The 13,848-nt window shown below is 44.5% G+C and overlaps 1 protein-coding gene across 10 annotated transcripts in view; it reads right to left on the bottom strand.

The window, feature by feature from the left end:
• The window catches only part of MOK (MOK protein kinase), an 85,411-nt gene that overhangs the window by 39,167 nt on the left and 32,396 nt on the right, over positions 1–13,848 (bottom strand). For 6 of the 10 annotated variants that reach the window (XM_050796744.1, XM_050796746.1, XM_050796749.1 and 3 more), the window contains exons 3-4: positions 6,992–7,081; positions 4,715–4,785 (exon numbers count right to left, since the gene is read on the bottom strand). In XM_050796744.1, coding sequence (XP_050652701.1) covers positions 4,715–4,785; positions 6,992–7,081 — 161 coding nt within the window. The remainder of the gene's footprint in view (positions 1–4,714; positions 4,786–6,991; positions 7,082–13,848) is intronic. The other 4 variants (XM_050796750.1, XM_050796752.1, XM_050796751.1 and 1 more) reach the window with 1 other exon arrangement.

Below are 13,848 nucleotides of genomic sequence, written 5' to 3'. Positions count from 1 at the left end.
CTCATCTGACACCTGTTCAACAAAGAGAAAATTACCCCAGCAACTCCTTTTCTCTTATGATATCACTTTCATATAGTTTATGTGGACACTAGACTATATACTCTTTCAGACCGGGCGCAGTGGCTCACGCCTGTAATCCCAGCACTTTGGGAGGCTGAGGCGGGCAGATCATGAGGTCAGGAGTTCGAGATAGCCTGGCCAACATAGTGAAACCCCGTCTGTACTAAAAATACAAAAAGTTAGCCGGGCGTGGTGGCGGACATTCCAGCTACTCGGGAGGCTGGGGCAGGAGAACAGCTTGAACCCGGGAGGCGGAGGTTGCAGTGAGCTGAGATTGTGCCATTGCACTCCAGCCTGGGCAACAAAGTGAGACTCCATCTCAAAAAAAAATTACTCGGGCGTGGTGGCGGCGCCTGTAATCCCAGCTACTCGGGAGGCTGAGGCAGGAGAATGGCTTGAACCTGGGAGGTGGAGCTTGCAGTGAGCCAAGATCGCGCCATTGCACTCCAGCCTGGGCGACAGAGTGAGACTCCGTCTCAAGAAAAAAAAAAAAAAAAAGACTATATACCCTTTCAATATCAAAAACATGCATCTGACATGCTGCTTCTTTATCTTCCCAGTTCTTGCCAGACCTTGCACATTGCTGTAAAGTAGACAATTCAGTAATGGCTGTGTGATTGTTCCCTTATTTCATTATTATCTCATTCTTTAGTCTTTCATAGTGCTCCCCAATATTCTAATAACCTGAGAGCAGCAATTTAAGTCATAAGAATTGCCATTCTGGTAGCAAAAGCCTTAGTGATTGTTTGAGTTTTCACTAAAGCAGCATCATCGTCAACAACCGTAAATAATTAGGTGCCCCTATTCTTTTAAGGCACTGAGCTGGGCCCAGAAATAGAGATCCAGGGCAGCAACAAAGCTTAATGGTTAGGATTTCAGAGTCAGGCTTGAGTTTAAGTCCCAGTTCTGCCATTTATTAACAACTTAATTTTGGATTATTACTTAATCCTTCAAGCTTCAATTTCCTCATCTGTAAAATGGGAAAAATAATAGTGCCAATCACATAGGGTTGTCATGAGGCAGTATGTGTGATGGTTAAGAACATGCACTCTAGGATCAGGTTATCTAGGTTCAGCCCCAGTTCTACCACTTACTAGGTATGTAACCTTGGACAACTAACTTATCTCCCCATGCCTCAATGTCCTCATGTTTCAAATAAGGATAATAACAGTATCTGGGCCACGTGGGATGGCTCACGCTTGTAATCCCAGCACTTTGAGAGGCCAAGGCGGGTGGATAACAAGGTCAAGAGATCGAGACCATCCTGGCCAACATGGTGAAACCCGTCTCTACTAAAAATACAAACATTAGCTGGGCGCGGTGGCTCACGCCTGTAATCCCAGCACTTTGAGAGGCCCAGGTGGGCAGATCACCTGAGGTCAGGAGTTCAAGACCAGCCTGACCAACATAGAGAAACCCTGTCTCTACTAAAAATACAAAAGTAGCCGGAGTGGTGGCGCATGCCTGTATTCCCAGCTACTCAGGAGGCTGAGGCGGGAGAATCGCTTGAACCCGGGAGGCGGAGGTTGTGGTGAGCCAAGATCGCGCCATTGCACCCCAGCCTGGGCAAAAAGAGCAAAACTCCATCTCAAAAAAAAAAAAAATTAGCTGGGTGTGGTGGCGTGCTCCTGTAGTACCAGCTACTTGGGAGGCTGAGGCAGGAGAACTGCTTGAACCCAGGAGGCGGAGGTTGCAGTGAGCCAAAATCATGCCACTGCACTCCAGCCTGGCGACAGAGTGAGACTCCATCTTAAAAAAATAAAAAATGACAGTATCTGCCTGACAGGGTTGTTGGAAGGTTAAAATGAGTTAATTCCTATAAAGTATTAAGAATAGTGCCTGGCCATATGGATACCATTCATGAACTGTTAGCTATTATCACTATATTTCATCAATTCTAGGATAGGCTTTTTTTTTTTTCAAATTTTACTAACTCTAAAATCAGGATGTATATTTCAATATTTACTACCCTACAAGCACTATTAGCCATTCTCCTTACATTTTAACATCTCTGAACCTAGGATGCTCCATATTGCTCACAGCATCTTAGAGTCAGTGCGCTGAACACGCTGCCTGGCCTATGGAAGACACTCAATATTTACATAACGAATGGAAGTCTACTGATCTACAGAGGTCTGTTTTCTACAATCGCTGTAGATAGATACTGAAAGAAATAGATTCAATTTCTTCAGTTATGTAATTCCTCTACTACTGAAAATAAATATATCCTAAAAATATATGTATTCTAAGGCTGGGCGCAGTGGCTCATGCCTGTAATCCCAGCATTTTGGGAGGCCGAGGCAGGCAGATCATGAGGTCAAGGTAATTGAGACCATCCTGGCTAACACGGTGAAACCCTGTCTCTACTAAAAATACAAAAAAGTTGGCTGGGTGCTGTGGCTCACACCTGTAATCCCAGCACTTTGGGAGGCCAAGACGGGCGGATCATGAGGTCAAGAGATCGAGATCATCCTGGCCAACATGGTGAAACCCCGTCTCTTCTAAAAATACAAAAAATTAGCTGGGCATGGTGGTGCAGGCCTGTAGTCCCAGCTACTTGAGAGGCTGAGGCAGGAGAATTGCTTGAACCTGGGATGGGAGGTAGAGGTTGCGGTGAGCCGAGAACGCGCCACTGCACTCCAGCCTGGTAACGCAGCAAGACTCCACCTTAAAAAAAAAAAAAAAAAAAAAATTAGCCAGGCATAGTAGCACATGCCTGTAGTCCAGCTACTTGGGAGACTGAGGCAGGAGAATCACTTGAACCTGGGAGGCGGATGTTGCAGTGAGTTGAGATCGCGCCACTGGGAGAGCAAGACTCCATCTCAAAAATATATATATATATGTGTGTGTGTGTATATATATATATATATTCTAAACAATGCTTTCTCAAGCGTCTAAACACACAGTGACTTGCCAAAAATTCTCCCTTCTTGTTGAGTTTTGTTTTTATTTTTTCTTGAGATGGAGTCTCGCTGTGATGTCCAGGCTGGAGTGCAGTGGCGTGATCTCGGCTCACTGCAACCTCTGTTTCCCAGGTTCAAGCTATTCTCCTACCTCAGTCCCAAGTAGCTGGGACTACAGGAACATGCCACCACGCCCGGCTAATTTTTGTTGTATTTTTAGCAGAGACAAGGTTTCACTGTATTGGCCAGGCTGGTCTCGAACTCCTGACCTCAAGTGATCCACCTGCCTTGGCCTCCCAAAGTGCTAGGATTACAGGCATAAGTCACCACACTGGCCTTTATTTTTATTTTTTGAGACAGAGTCTCACTCTGTCACCCAGGTTGGAGTGCAGTGGAACGATCTCGGGTCACTGCAACCTCCGCCTCCTAAGTTCAAGTGATTCTCCTGCCTCAGCCTCCTGAGTAGCTGGGACTACAGGCAGATACACACCAGTATTCCTGGCTAATTTTTTTTGTGTATTTTTTTTAGCAGAGACAGGGTTTCACCTTGTTAGTCAGGCTGGTCTTGAACTCCTGACCTCAAGTGATCCACCCGCAGTGGCCTCCCTCCTAAAGAGCTAGGATTATAGGCATGAGCCACTGCGCCCAGCTTTATATACATCAACTTTTATGGATGTAGAAAAACTTGGCTACTTATGCTATTTATTTTGCTAGTAATTTACTATCCCACACATATTTTAAGTCACATATAAAATACATGAATATTGATATAGTGCTTTTTTCCACTACCCAATTTCATAAAAACAATTTTATTTGAACTCTTCATATATATCTTCAACATCAGTGTCTTCTTCATCACAAAAACAGTTTATCGATCTAAAAAGTTTCCATAGCACATCATCTTCAGTGTGGCCCAAATTGTGAGCTAATATACCATCTAAATCATCTATGACGCTGTCACTAAAATTCTTTTCCAAGTCATAAGTAGTCACTCATGTGACAATAGGACAGTTGTTTTTTATTTGTCCTCTAGGTATAATGTGATTTGAAAAATCCAACACTTGCTGTATTGCTTTCTTAGTGAGATATACAAGGTTCATTTGTCCTGACATCAAACACAACCATGAGGTCAGACCCCCAGGAACAATTTGCTCAATGAGGGCCAGCAGGCTCTCCTTTTCTCCTGTTGCCCTCAGGGGACCTCTGTAAGTATCTGAAACCAGCCCTGACTGAGGTCACCTCAGGCAAACATGCTGTCTTCAACGGTGCTTTATTGTTCAGAAGAAAGGAAATGAATGAGCATCGTGGAAAATGGCAGGAGCTTCCCTCACATGCAGGCGACTATTCTGGAGGGAAAGCTTTGCCTGAAGAGGCATGGAACAGAATGTCGAGCAACAGCAGATCTGGGGAGCTGAGAGGCCCCCTGAGCCAGCGGGCCTGTGGCACACATGCCCATGGCGGGGCTGGCTGCGGCGCTCTGCAGCAGAGCTGCCCCTGCTGCCTCCCGCCACCCTCCCCCAGATCACATGGGCACCCAGAGGGCCTGGGACTTCCTTTCTTGTTTGCAGTCATGTTCTGAGTAGACGAGCCATCAGGAAAATGCCTTCCCATGAGTGAAGTGGCACTGTACTGTGTATTATATATAACTACGGCACTATGATGACTAATGATGTTGAGAACAACTAAGCATATGTATGAATTAGAAGCCTTAAAAGAGGATCTTAGGTTAGCTTTCAAATTATTCCACGTACCTCGTATTAGCTCATAAATATTCATGTCCATAAGTTCACATATTAGTGCAAGAGAACCAGATTTTCTGTCACTGAAGAAGAAAGCAAGTTTTTAAAATAAATTTTCTGGCCTTAATCAGAAAATACAATCCAATATTTAATCCATTTGTAAACATTTCTAGTAAACATAAGGCACTCCCACATCAAATACTACAGTGTAATTGCTGAAACAGTAAAGGTTCTGATTTCAAATCAGTATTTCAGGTAAAATTAATTAAAAATACTAGCAAAACCCAACTTTGAACAAAATTCTAAAAGTCGAAAATATATATGTCTTGAAAATACATAATTAACTATCAGTAGAAAGAAGAAAAAGGCTGGGGAGTTGGGTAAGCAAAACAATGAAAGAGGCCAGGTGTGGTGGCTCACTCCTGTAATCCCAGCACTTTGGGAGGCCGAGGTGGTGGATCACTTCAGGTTAGGAGTTTGAGGCCAGCCTGGCCAACATGGTGAAACCCCATCCCTACTAAAAATACAAAAGCTGGGTGTGGTGGCGGGCGCCTGTAGTCCCAGCTGCTCGGGAGGCTGAGGGAGGAGAATAGCTTAAACCCAGGAGGTGGAGGTTGCAGTGAGCCAAGATCGCACCACTGTACTCCAGCCTGGGCAAAAGAGTGAGACCCTGTCTCAAAAAAAAAAAAAAAAAAAAAAAAAAAAAAGAAAAGAAAAGAAATTAATTCGTGCTCTGTGACTGCAAATTAAATTTTAATTTAGCTAAATTCTTTCCATGTAATTGGGATAAATCACAATGGGAGAGTAACAACCAAAAACCAGTCAGGAGAAAAAGAGAAAAACGAGTCACATCACAAGTGTGTGGTATCAATGCTGACACAGAATGGGGACAGAGACTGCTGGCTGAGCCACCAACTTCTCCTGAGTACAAGCAGGCCTTTAAAGGGTTCCCAGAGTCCTTAGCGGGAGCCTGTATCACCCCAGACCCTACTCTGGGTGCCTCCAATCTGGCAGAAAGGGGTCTTGGTTGTTAGGAGGCCCACATGAGATTCTGGACAGAGTGCTGTAGAAAGTGTGTGGGAAGTGCATGACGTGCATGCAGTGTTGACACTATGACATACTAACTGCAGTCTCTGGACCTGGCCCAAATTGACTTCTAAGAACGCTACAGGCCAGGAAGTCACACAGTTATAACAAGACATTTCATTTTGAGTTTAAAACTGTTCCATTCTCTGATTAAAATCTACTAGACTTTAACTGGCAGTGGAGTTTAACTGGAGTTCCTTGGTCGATCTTACAGGCCAGTCTCCCTCCGGAGCCACAGCGAAGCTTCTACACCGAGGGGCACCCTCTCAGAGTGGCGGTGCCATTCTAGCCCACAGCAAAGAAGGTCCCCAAATCCTGTAGTCTGACTCCCTGGCTCAGTGAGGTCTGTAAGCACAGCACAGAGTTGCCAGGAAGAAGGCCCTCCAGGCTCAGGCAGGCACTGAGGGACAAGCTGTGCTCTGCCTTCTTGATTGATAGATAAGCCTTATGGAAACTACTCTATAATTAGAACAGAAATGAAAAATCCCCAGAAATGTTATCAATTACAGTAAGAAAGGCTACAGGAGACTGTTCAGAAATGGCAACTGGCAGGGAGAGAGTGAGAATGTACAATCCCTGAAATAACACAACAGTGCTTTCCCAATAGGTCAAAATTCACACTCAAGACCTCAGCAGCCTAACTGAGCTCCAGGAGATGAACTGTTTGCATGACGGATGCTTTTATGATGTGGAGTCACCTAAATGAAGGCATTGCCACATTAAGAATCAGATGCTGGCCGGGCGCAGTGGCTCATGTCTGTAATCCCAGCATTTTGGGAGGCCAAGATGGGTGGATCACCTGAGGTCAGGAGTTTGACACCAACCTGGCCAACATGATGAAACCCCATCTCTACTAAAAATACAAAAATTAGCCGGGCGTGGTGGCGGGCGCCTGTGATCCCAGCTACTCAGGAGGCTGAGGCAGGAGATGGCTTGAACCTGGGAGGTGGAGTTTGTTGTGAGCCGAGATTGCGCCACTGCACTCCAGCCTGGGTGACAGAGACAGACTCCTTCTCAAAAAAATTTTAAAAAAAGAATCAGATGCACATTTTTCCAAATAAAAATGTGATATAAGATGAAGTAAAAATGGTTACTCTCTGAGCTACGAAGCAAATATTCAAAATATCTACCATGGTTTTCTTCCTTAAAAAAAGATTATTTTCATCAAATTTAGATAACTTTTCAAGCTCCAAATATACTTACAAAACCACTTCATGCAACGTAAGAATGTTTGGGTGCGGATTCAGGCGCCTCAGTGCTTGGATCTCTCGTAGGTTGTTGACTTGCTCAATACTATCGTGTAGGTAAAAATGGATAGCTCATTCACAGTTTAGGTCAACTTCAAAATTAGAGTTACTTATTATCCAGGATCACCATTTTAAAACTCACAAATATTTCAAGCAAATTAATCAGCTTTTATATCTCCCATTAGAAGCTAAAGTTAAGCTATACCTCACTGCTGCATTAAAAAATCAAGGTTCTTATAGCTAGAACATATGTTAAAATTTTTCCCATCTAAGATCCTGAAAGAATACTTGGTAGTTTATTTTACAGATTAACAAACATAAAAACAGACATTAAAACTTATGATTAAATTTATTAGTAAGATTAATAATTAAGATTTAGTCTTCAGTTTATAGATACACTATCTGAAAATGAGCATTTCAAAGTTCCAAGAAAAGATCAATCCCTCTTTTTTTTGAGACAAAGCCTCACTGTCATCCAGGCTGGAGTGCAATGGTGCAATCATGTCTCACTGGAGGCTCAGGTGATCCTCCCACTTTAGCTTCCTGAGTAGCTGGGACCACAGGTGCATCCCACTACGCCCTCTCAAACTCCCAGGCTCAAATGATCTGCCCGCCTCAGCCACCCAAAGTACTGTGATTACAAGCCAGAGCCGCTGTGCCCGGCCTCTTTCTTATCTTTAATGATGCTGTACTCTTTTCAATTGCTTTTTTTTTTTTTTTTTTTTGAAACGGAGTTTCCCTCTTGTTGCCCAGGCTGGAGTGCAGTGGCGCGATCTTGGCTCACCGCGACGCCGCCTCCCGGGTTCAAGCAATTCTCCTGCCTCAGCCTCCTGAGTAGCTGGGATTACAGGTGCCTGCCACCATGCCCGGCTAATTTTTGTATTTTTAGTAGAAATGGAGTTCACCATGTTGGCCAGGCTGGTCTCAAACTCCCGGCCTCAGGTGATCTACCCACCTTGGCCTCCCAGAGTGCTGGGATTACAAGTGTGAGCCACCACACCCGGCCCTCTTTTCCATTTCATTCACCTGGTGACAAGCACTCTCTGGGCAGGTGTGTCTTATTGCAGGCTCTTCTTTATGAAGACCGCTCTGCCAATACAAATCATGTCAATACAGTGCAATCAGGTCCAAGGCCTGAGGCTGGCTGTCACTGCCCTCTAGACAGACCTCTTTTGAGAATGCCACTTCACCACAGTAGGCCTATGGGGTCACACCTAATTGAATAATTCAATTCACCAGAAACTGTCATCTCAGGCTCCAGAAGGAACTAATTGTGGGACTACTTTTTCAATTGGCAAATTCTGTTCTATCAACTTTTAACATATAGTGGAAAGCTCAACATTTTGTTTGGTTATTTGAAGAGTAGTTTTACCCAGCAGTATAGGTGTAGTTTTAAATCAATATGGCTGAGGCTGGGCGTGGTCACTCACGCCTGTAATCCCAGCACTTTGGGAGTCCAAGGTGGGTGGATCACCTGAGGTTAGGAGTTCCAGACCAGCCTGGCCAACATGGTAAAACCCCGTCTCTACTAAAAATACAAAAATTAGCTGGGCACAGTGGCATGTGCCTGTAATCTCAGTCACTTGGGAGGCTGAGGCAGGAGAATGGCTTGAACCCAGGAGGTGGAGGTTGCAGTAAGCCAAGATTGTGCCATTGCATTCCAGCCTGCCCAACAGAGTGAGACTCTATCTCAAATAAATAAATAAATAAATAAGTCTGAATATTTTAAGTCACTCTCATGTTAGCCAACAAATAGAAACCTGATTTTTTTTTTTTTTTTTTTTTTTTTGAGACGGAGTCTCACGCTGTTGCCCAGGCTGGAGTGCAGTGGCACGATCTCGGCTCACTGCAAGCTCCGCCTCCTGGGTTCACGCCATTCTCCTGCCTCAGCCTCCTGAGTAGCTGGGACTACAGGCGCCCGCCACCGCGCCCGGCTAATTTTTTGTATTTTTAGTAGAGATGGGGTTTCACTGTGGTCTCGATCTCCTGACCTTGTGATCCGCCTGCCTCGGCCTCCCAAAGTGCTGGGATTACAGGCGTGAGCCACCGCGCCCGGCAGAAACCTGATATTTAAGAAAAGCCTGAAAACAGAATAGCCTGAAGAGTCTAAGAATATTTCAGACTAAAAGTTCTAGCCCTCATTTTCATTACTGTCCTGTATTTCCTCCCTCACATCCAAGTTGGTATTCAAAATGTTAACAACTCGCACCCCAGATCCACAACCAATCAGAAAAGACACAGCTGACCATGCTGGAGCCGGATCCTCAAGGTGGCCAGAACTAGGGAGTGCTGAACAAGGGGGCCAGGTGACACTCAGGAGTGTCAAGACAGCAGCTATTTACCAATGAATACAAATCATTCAATATTCTACAACACACAGAACAGAAAAAAAATAATAATTCCAGGCCAAAATGCCAACAGTGTTGAGACAGAGAAATCCTGCTTCAGGTGGAAAGAACTAACAAGCTAGCAATAGTTCCAATTTTTGAACACCCAATCCGAAAAACTTAGGTTTTAGAACTGGGCAGCCAAACAGCCATACTATTTAGACAAATATCCACTCTTCTCATCTGTAATAGGAAAATCAGTTATCACACCCCAAAACATATTTTGCTTACTGGAGACAGGATTCTTTCATATCTCCACAGGCATTCACTGAGAAATAATGAACTAAGATAAACATTTAGAAAGGCACATTTTCCTGGATATTGCTAGATACCGGGATCTAGCAATTGTTCAAATAACAGTGATTAATAAAATTCAAATCAACTCTGTCCCCTCTATTAAAATCATGAAAAAAAAAAAAATCTAAAAAAACCTGGAAGTAACTACTTTTCTTTGCCTTGCAGTTGCTTTGAATTTTGTGCTTAGGTGACATTCAGTTTGTTTTTGTTTATTGTTCTGTTGGAAACAAAATATCACAGAATTGAACGTAAGAGGAATGCAGGCAGCCTTTGCTCCAAAAAGAACCAGATGACGGCCGGGCGCGGTGGCTCACGCCTGTAATCCCAGCACTTTGGGAGGCCGAGACGGGCGGATCACGAGGTCAGGAGATCGAGACCATCTAGCTAACACGGTGAAATCCCGTCTCTACTAAAAATACAAAAAACTAGCCGGGCGAGGTGGCGGGCGCCTGCAGTCCCAGCTACTCGGGAGGCTGAGGCAGGAGAATGGCGAGAACCCGGGAGGCGGAACTTGCAGTGAGCCGAGATCGAGCCACCGCACTCCAGCCTGGGCAACTGAGCAAGACTCTATCTCCAAAAAAAAAAAAAAAAAGACACAAGAACCAGATGACGTTTACCATAAGTGGAATCTACAAATGGAACAAATTATGATCACCAGGACTCAGACTTCTAAAAAAAATTTAAAGATCGGCCAGGCTCATTGGCTCACACCTGTAATCCCAGCACTTTGGGAGGCCGAGGCGGGCAGATCACGAGGTCAGGAGATCGAGACTATCCTGGCTAACACGAGTGAAACCCCACCTCTACTAAAAAATACAAAAAATTAGCTGGCTGTGGAGGTGGGCGCCTGTAGTCCCAGCTACAGGAGAATAGCATAAACCCAGGAGGCTGAGCTTGCACTGAACTGAGATCACGCCACTGCACTCCAGCCTGGGTGACAGAGCGAGACTCCATCTCAAAAAAAAAAAAAATTTAAAGATCAATTATGAAATTTCTTTTTTTTATTTTTTTGAGACGGAGTCTCGCTCTGTCGCCCAGGCTGGAATGCAGTGGCCGGATCTCAGCTCACTGCAAGCTCCGCCTCCCGGGTTCATTCTCCTGCCTCAGCCTCCCGAGTAGCTGGGACTACAGGCGCTCGCCACCTCGCCCGGCTAGTTTTTTGTATTTTTTTAGTAGAGACGGGGTTTCACCATGTCAGCCAGGATGGTCTCGATCTCCTGACCTCGTGATTCGCCCGTCTCGGCCTCCCAAAGTGCTGGGATTACAGGCTTGAGCCACCGCGTCCAGCCAATTATGAAATTTCAATATTTCATTTTATTGGATGAATTTTATGGAAAATAAGTTTATCTAACCAATACAATCTACATGAAGAACATCCTCAAAGTGAAGGGAAGGGGAGGAAGAAATGGTTATATTAATATTAAACAAAATAGACTGCAAAATAAGGATTACTACTACTTATGATTTCATGATGTTAAAAAAAGAGTCAATACATTAGGAAGCAATGACAATTGTAAATGTGTATGTGCCAAATAAGAAATTTTTTTTTTTTTTGAGATGGAATCTTGCTCTGTCATCAAGGCTGGAGTGCAGTGGCACGATCTAGGCTCACTGCAACCTCTGCCTCCCAGGTGGAAGCTATCCTCCTACCTCAGCCTCCTGAGTAGCTGGGATTATAGGTGCCTACCAGGCTATTTTTGTATTTTTAGTAGAGACAAGGTTTCATCATGGTGGCGAGGCTGCTCTCGAACCCCCAACCTCAGGTGATCCACCCGCCTCGGCCTCCCAAAGTGCTGGGATTACAGGCGTGAGCCACTGTGCCCAGCCTGAAGTATAATTTTCATGGCATAAAATTCAGCTATTGTAAATGAGTTTTAGGACATTTATACAGCTGTGCAACTGTCACCACAATTCCATTTCAGAACACTTTCATCATCTGTTGGGAGGTTTTTGATAACAACTAATAAAAATAAAATATGGCTATTTTATCAAATAAGGCTGTTTCAATTTCCAGTTTTATTTTGTGTCAGATTTGGTAACTGTGTTTTTTGAGGAATTTGTTTATCTAACCTAAATTGTCATATTTATTGGCATACAGTTATCTGTAATACTCTCATTATTTAATTTTTTTGGTTTATTTTTTTTTTTGAGGTTTTTTTTTTTGTTTTCTTGCCCTTGTTGCCCAGGCTGGAGTGCAATGGCACAATCTCGCCTCACTGCAACCTCTGCCTCCCAGGTTCAACTGATTCTCCTGCCTCAGCCTCCCGAGGAGCTGGAATTACAGGTGGCCCGCCACCACGCTTAGTTAATTTTTGTATTTTTAGTAAAGGCAGGCTTTTGCTGTGTTGGCCAGGCTGGTCTCAAACTTCTGACCTCGTCATCCGCCCGCCTTGGCCTCCCAAAGTGCTGGGATTACAGGTGTGAGCCACCGCACCCCGCCTATTATTTTTTAATTCTGTTGGAGACAATGATGTTTCTGGTGTCTTGCTCTGTCACCCAGGCTGGAGTGCAGTGGCATGATTATAGCTCACTGCAGCCTTGAACTCCTGGGCTCAAGCCATCCTCCAGCCTCAGCCTCCCAAAGTGCTAGGATTATAGGTGTGAGCCACCATTCCCGGCCTATTTTTAAAATATCTAACTGTAGTGATCCTCTTTTTCATTACTGATGCTGGTTGGTGACATTAGTGTTGATGTCTTTTTTTCTCCATCAGCCTTACTAGGAGTTCATCAATTTAGTTAATCTTTTTAAAGAGCCATCTTTTAGCTTTGTTGATTTTCTCTATTTGTTTTCTATTTCATTGATTTCTGTTCCTCTTTACTGTTGCTTTTCTCTCACTTAAGATATTTAATTTACTCTTTTTTTTTTTTTTTGAGACGGAGTCTCGCTCTGTGGCCCAGGCTGGAGTGCAGTGGCCAGATCTCAGCTCACTGCAAGCTCCACCTCCCGGGTTTACGCCATTCTCCCACCTCAGCCTCCCGAGTAGCTGGGACTACAGGCGCCGCCACCACGCCCGGCTAATTTTTTGTATTTTTTAGTAGAGACGGGGTTTCACCATGTTAGCCAGGATGGTCTCGATCTCCTGACCTCATGATCCGCCCGTCTCGGCCTCCCAAAGTGCTGGGATTACAGGCTTGAGCCACCGCGCCCGGCCTTAATTTACTCTTATTTTTCTACCTTCTTAAGGGGGATATTTATTTATTTATTTATTTATGAGACAGAGTCTGTAATCCCAGCACTTTGGGAGGCTGAGGCAGATGAATCACTTGAGGTCAGGAGTTTGAAAACAGCCTGGCCAACATGGTGAAACCCAGTCTCTACTAAAAATATAATAATCAGCCAGGCATGGTGGCAGGTGCCTATAATCCCAGCTACTTGGGAGGCTGAGGCTGATGTGCCTTGAGGTCATTGCTTGTTCCACCACTTCACCGTGACTCCGTCTTTTTATCACTATGAATGATGTTATAATAAACATCATTGTGGGGGGGGGGGACTTTCCCCACAAGGAAAACTTCTGGACCAATTTCACTGGTGAATTATTTCAAACATTTAAAAAAGAAGTACTCTTACACAAACTTTTTCAGGAAAAAAGGAGGAATGAACACTTCCCAACTTGTTCTGTTAGGCCTGAAAAACTTTATACCAAAATCTAACAAAACATTTTTTTTTAAAGACAGAGTCTCACTCTGTTGCCCAGGTTGTGGTGCAATCTCGGCTCACCGCAACCTCCGCCTTCGGGATTCAAGCCATTCTTGTGCCTCAGCCTCCTGAGTAACTGGGATTACTGGCATGTACTACCACACCCAACTAATTTTTGTAGTTTTGGTAGAACAGAGTTTTGCCATGTTGGCCAGGCTAGTCTCAAACTCCTGGCCTCAAATTATCCACCCATCTCAGCCTCTGAAAGTGCTGGGAATACAGGTGTGAGCCACTGCACCCAGCCGCAAAACCTAATAAAGACTTTTTTTCTTTTTCTTTTTTTCTTTTTTGAGACAGGGTCTTACTCTGTTGCCCAGGCTGGAGTGCAGTGGTGTAATCACTGCTTACTGCAGCCTTGACCTCCTGATCTCAAGCCATCCTCCCACCTCAGCCTTCCAGGTGGCTGGGACCACAGGTGTCTGCCACCATGCC

The sequence above is a fragment of the Macaca thibetana genome, chromosome 7 (assembly GCF_024542745.1).
Source record: "Macaca thibetana thibetana isolate TM-01 chromosome 7, ASM2454274v1, whole genome shotgun sequence".
Lineage (NCBI taxonomy): Eukaryota > Metazoa > Chordata > Mammalia > Primates > Cercopithecidae > Macaca > Macaca thibetana.
Note: the sequence above shows the minus strand (reverse complement) of the source record. Positions and strands in the feature narration are given on the sequence as shown.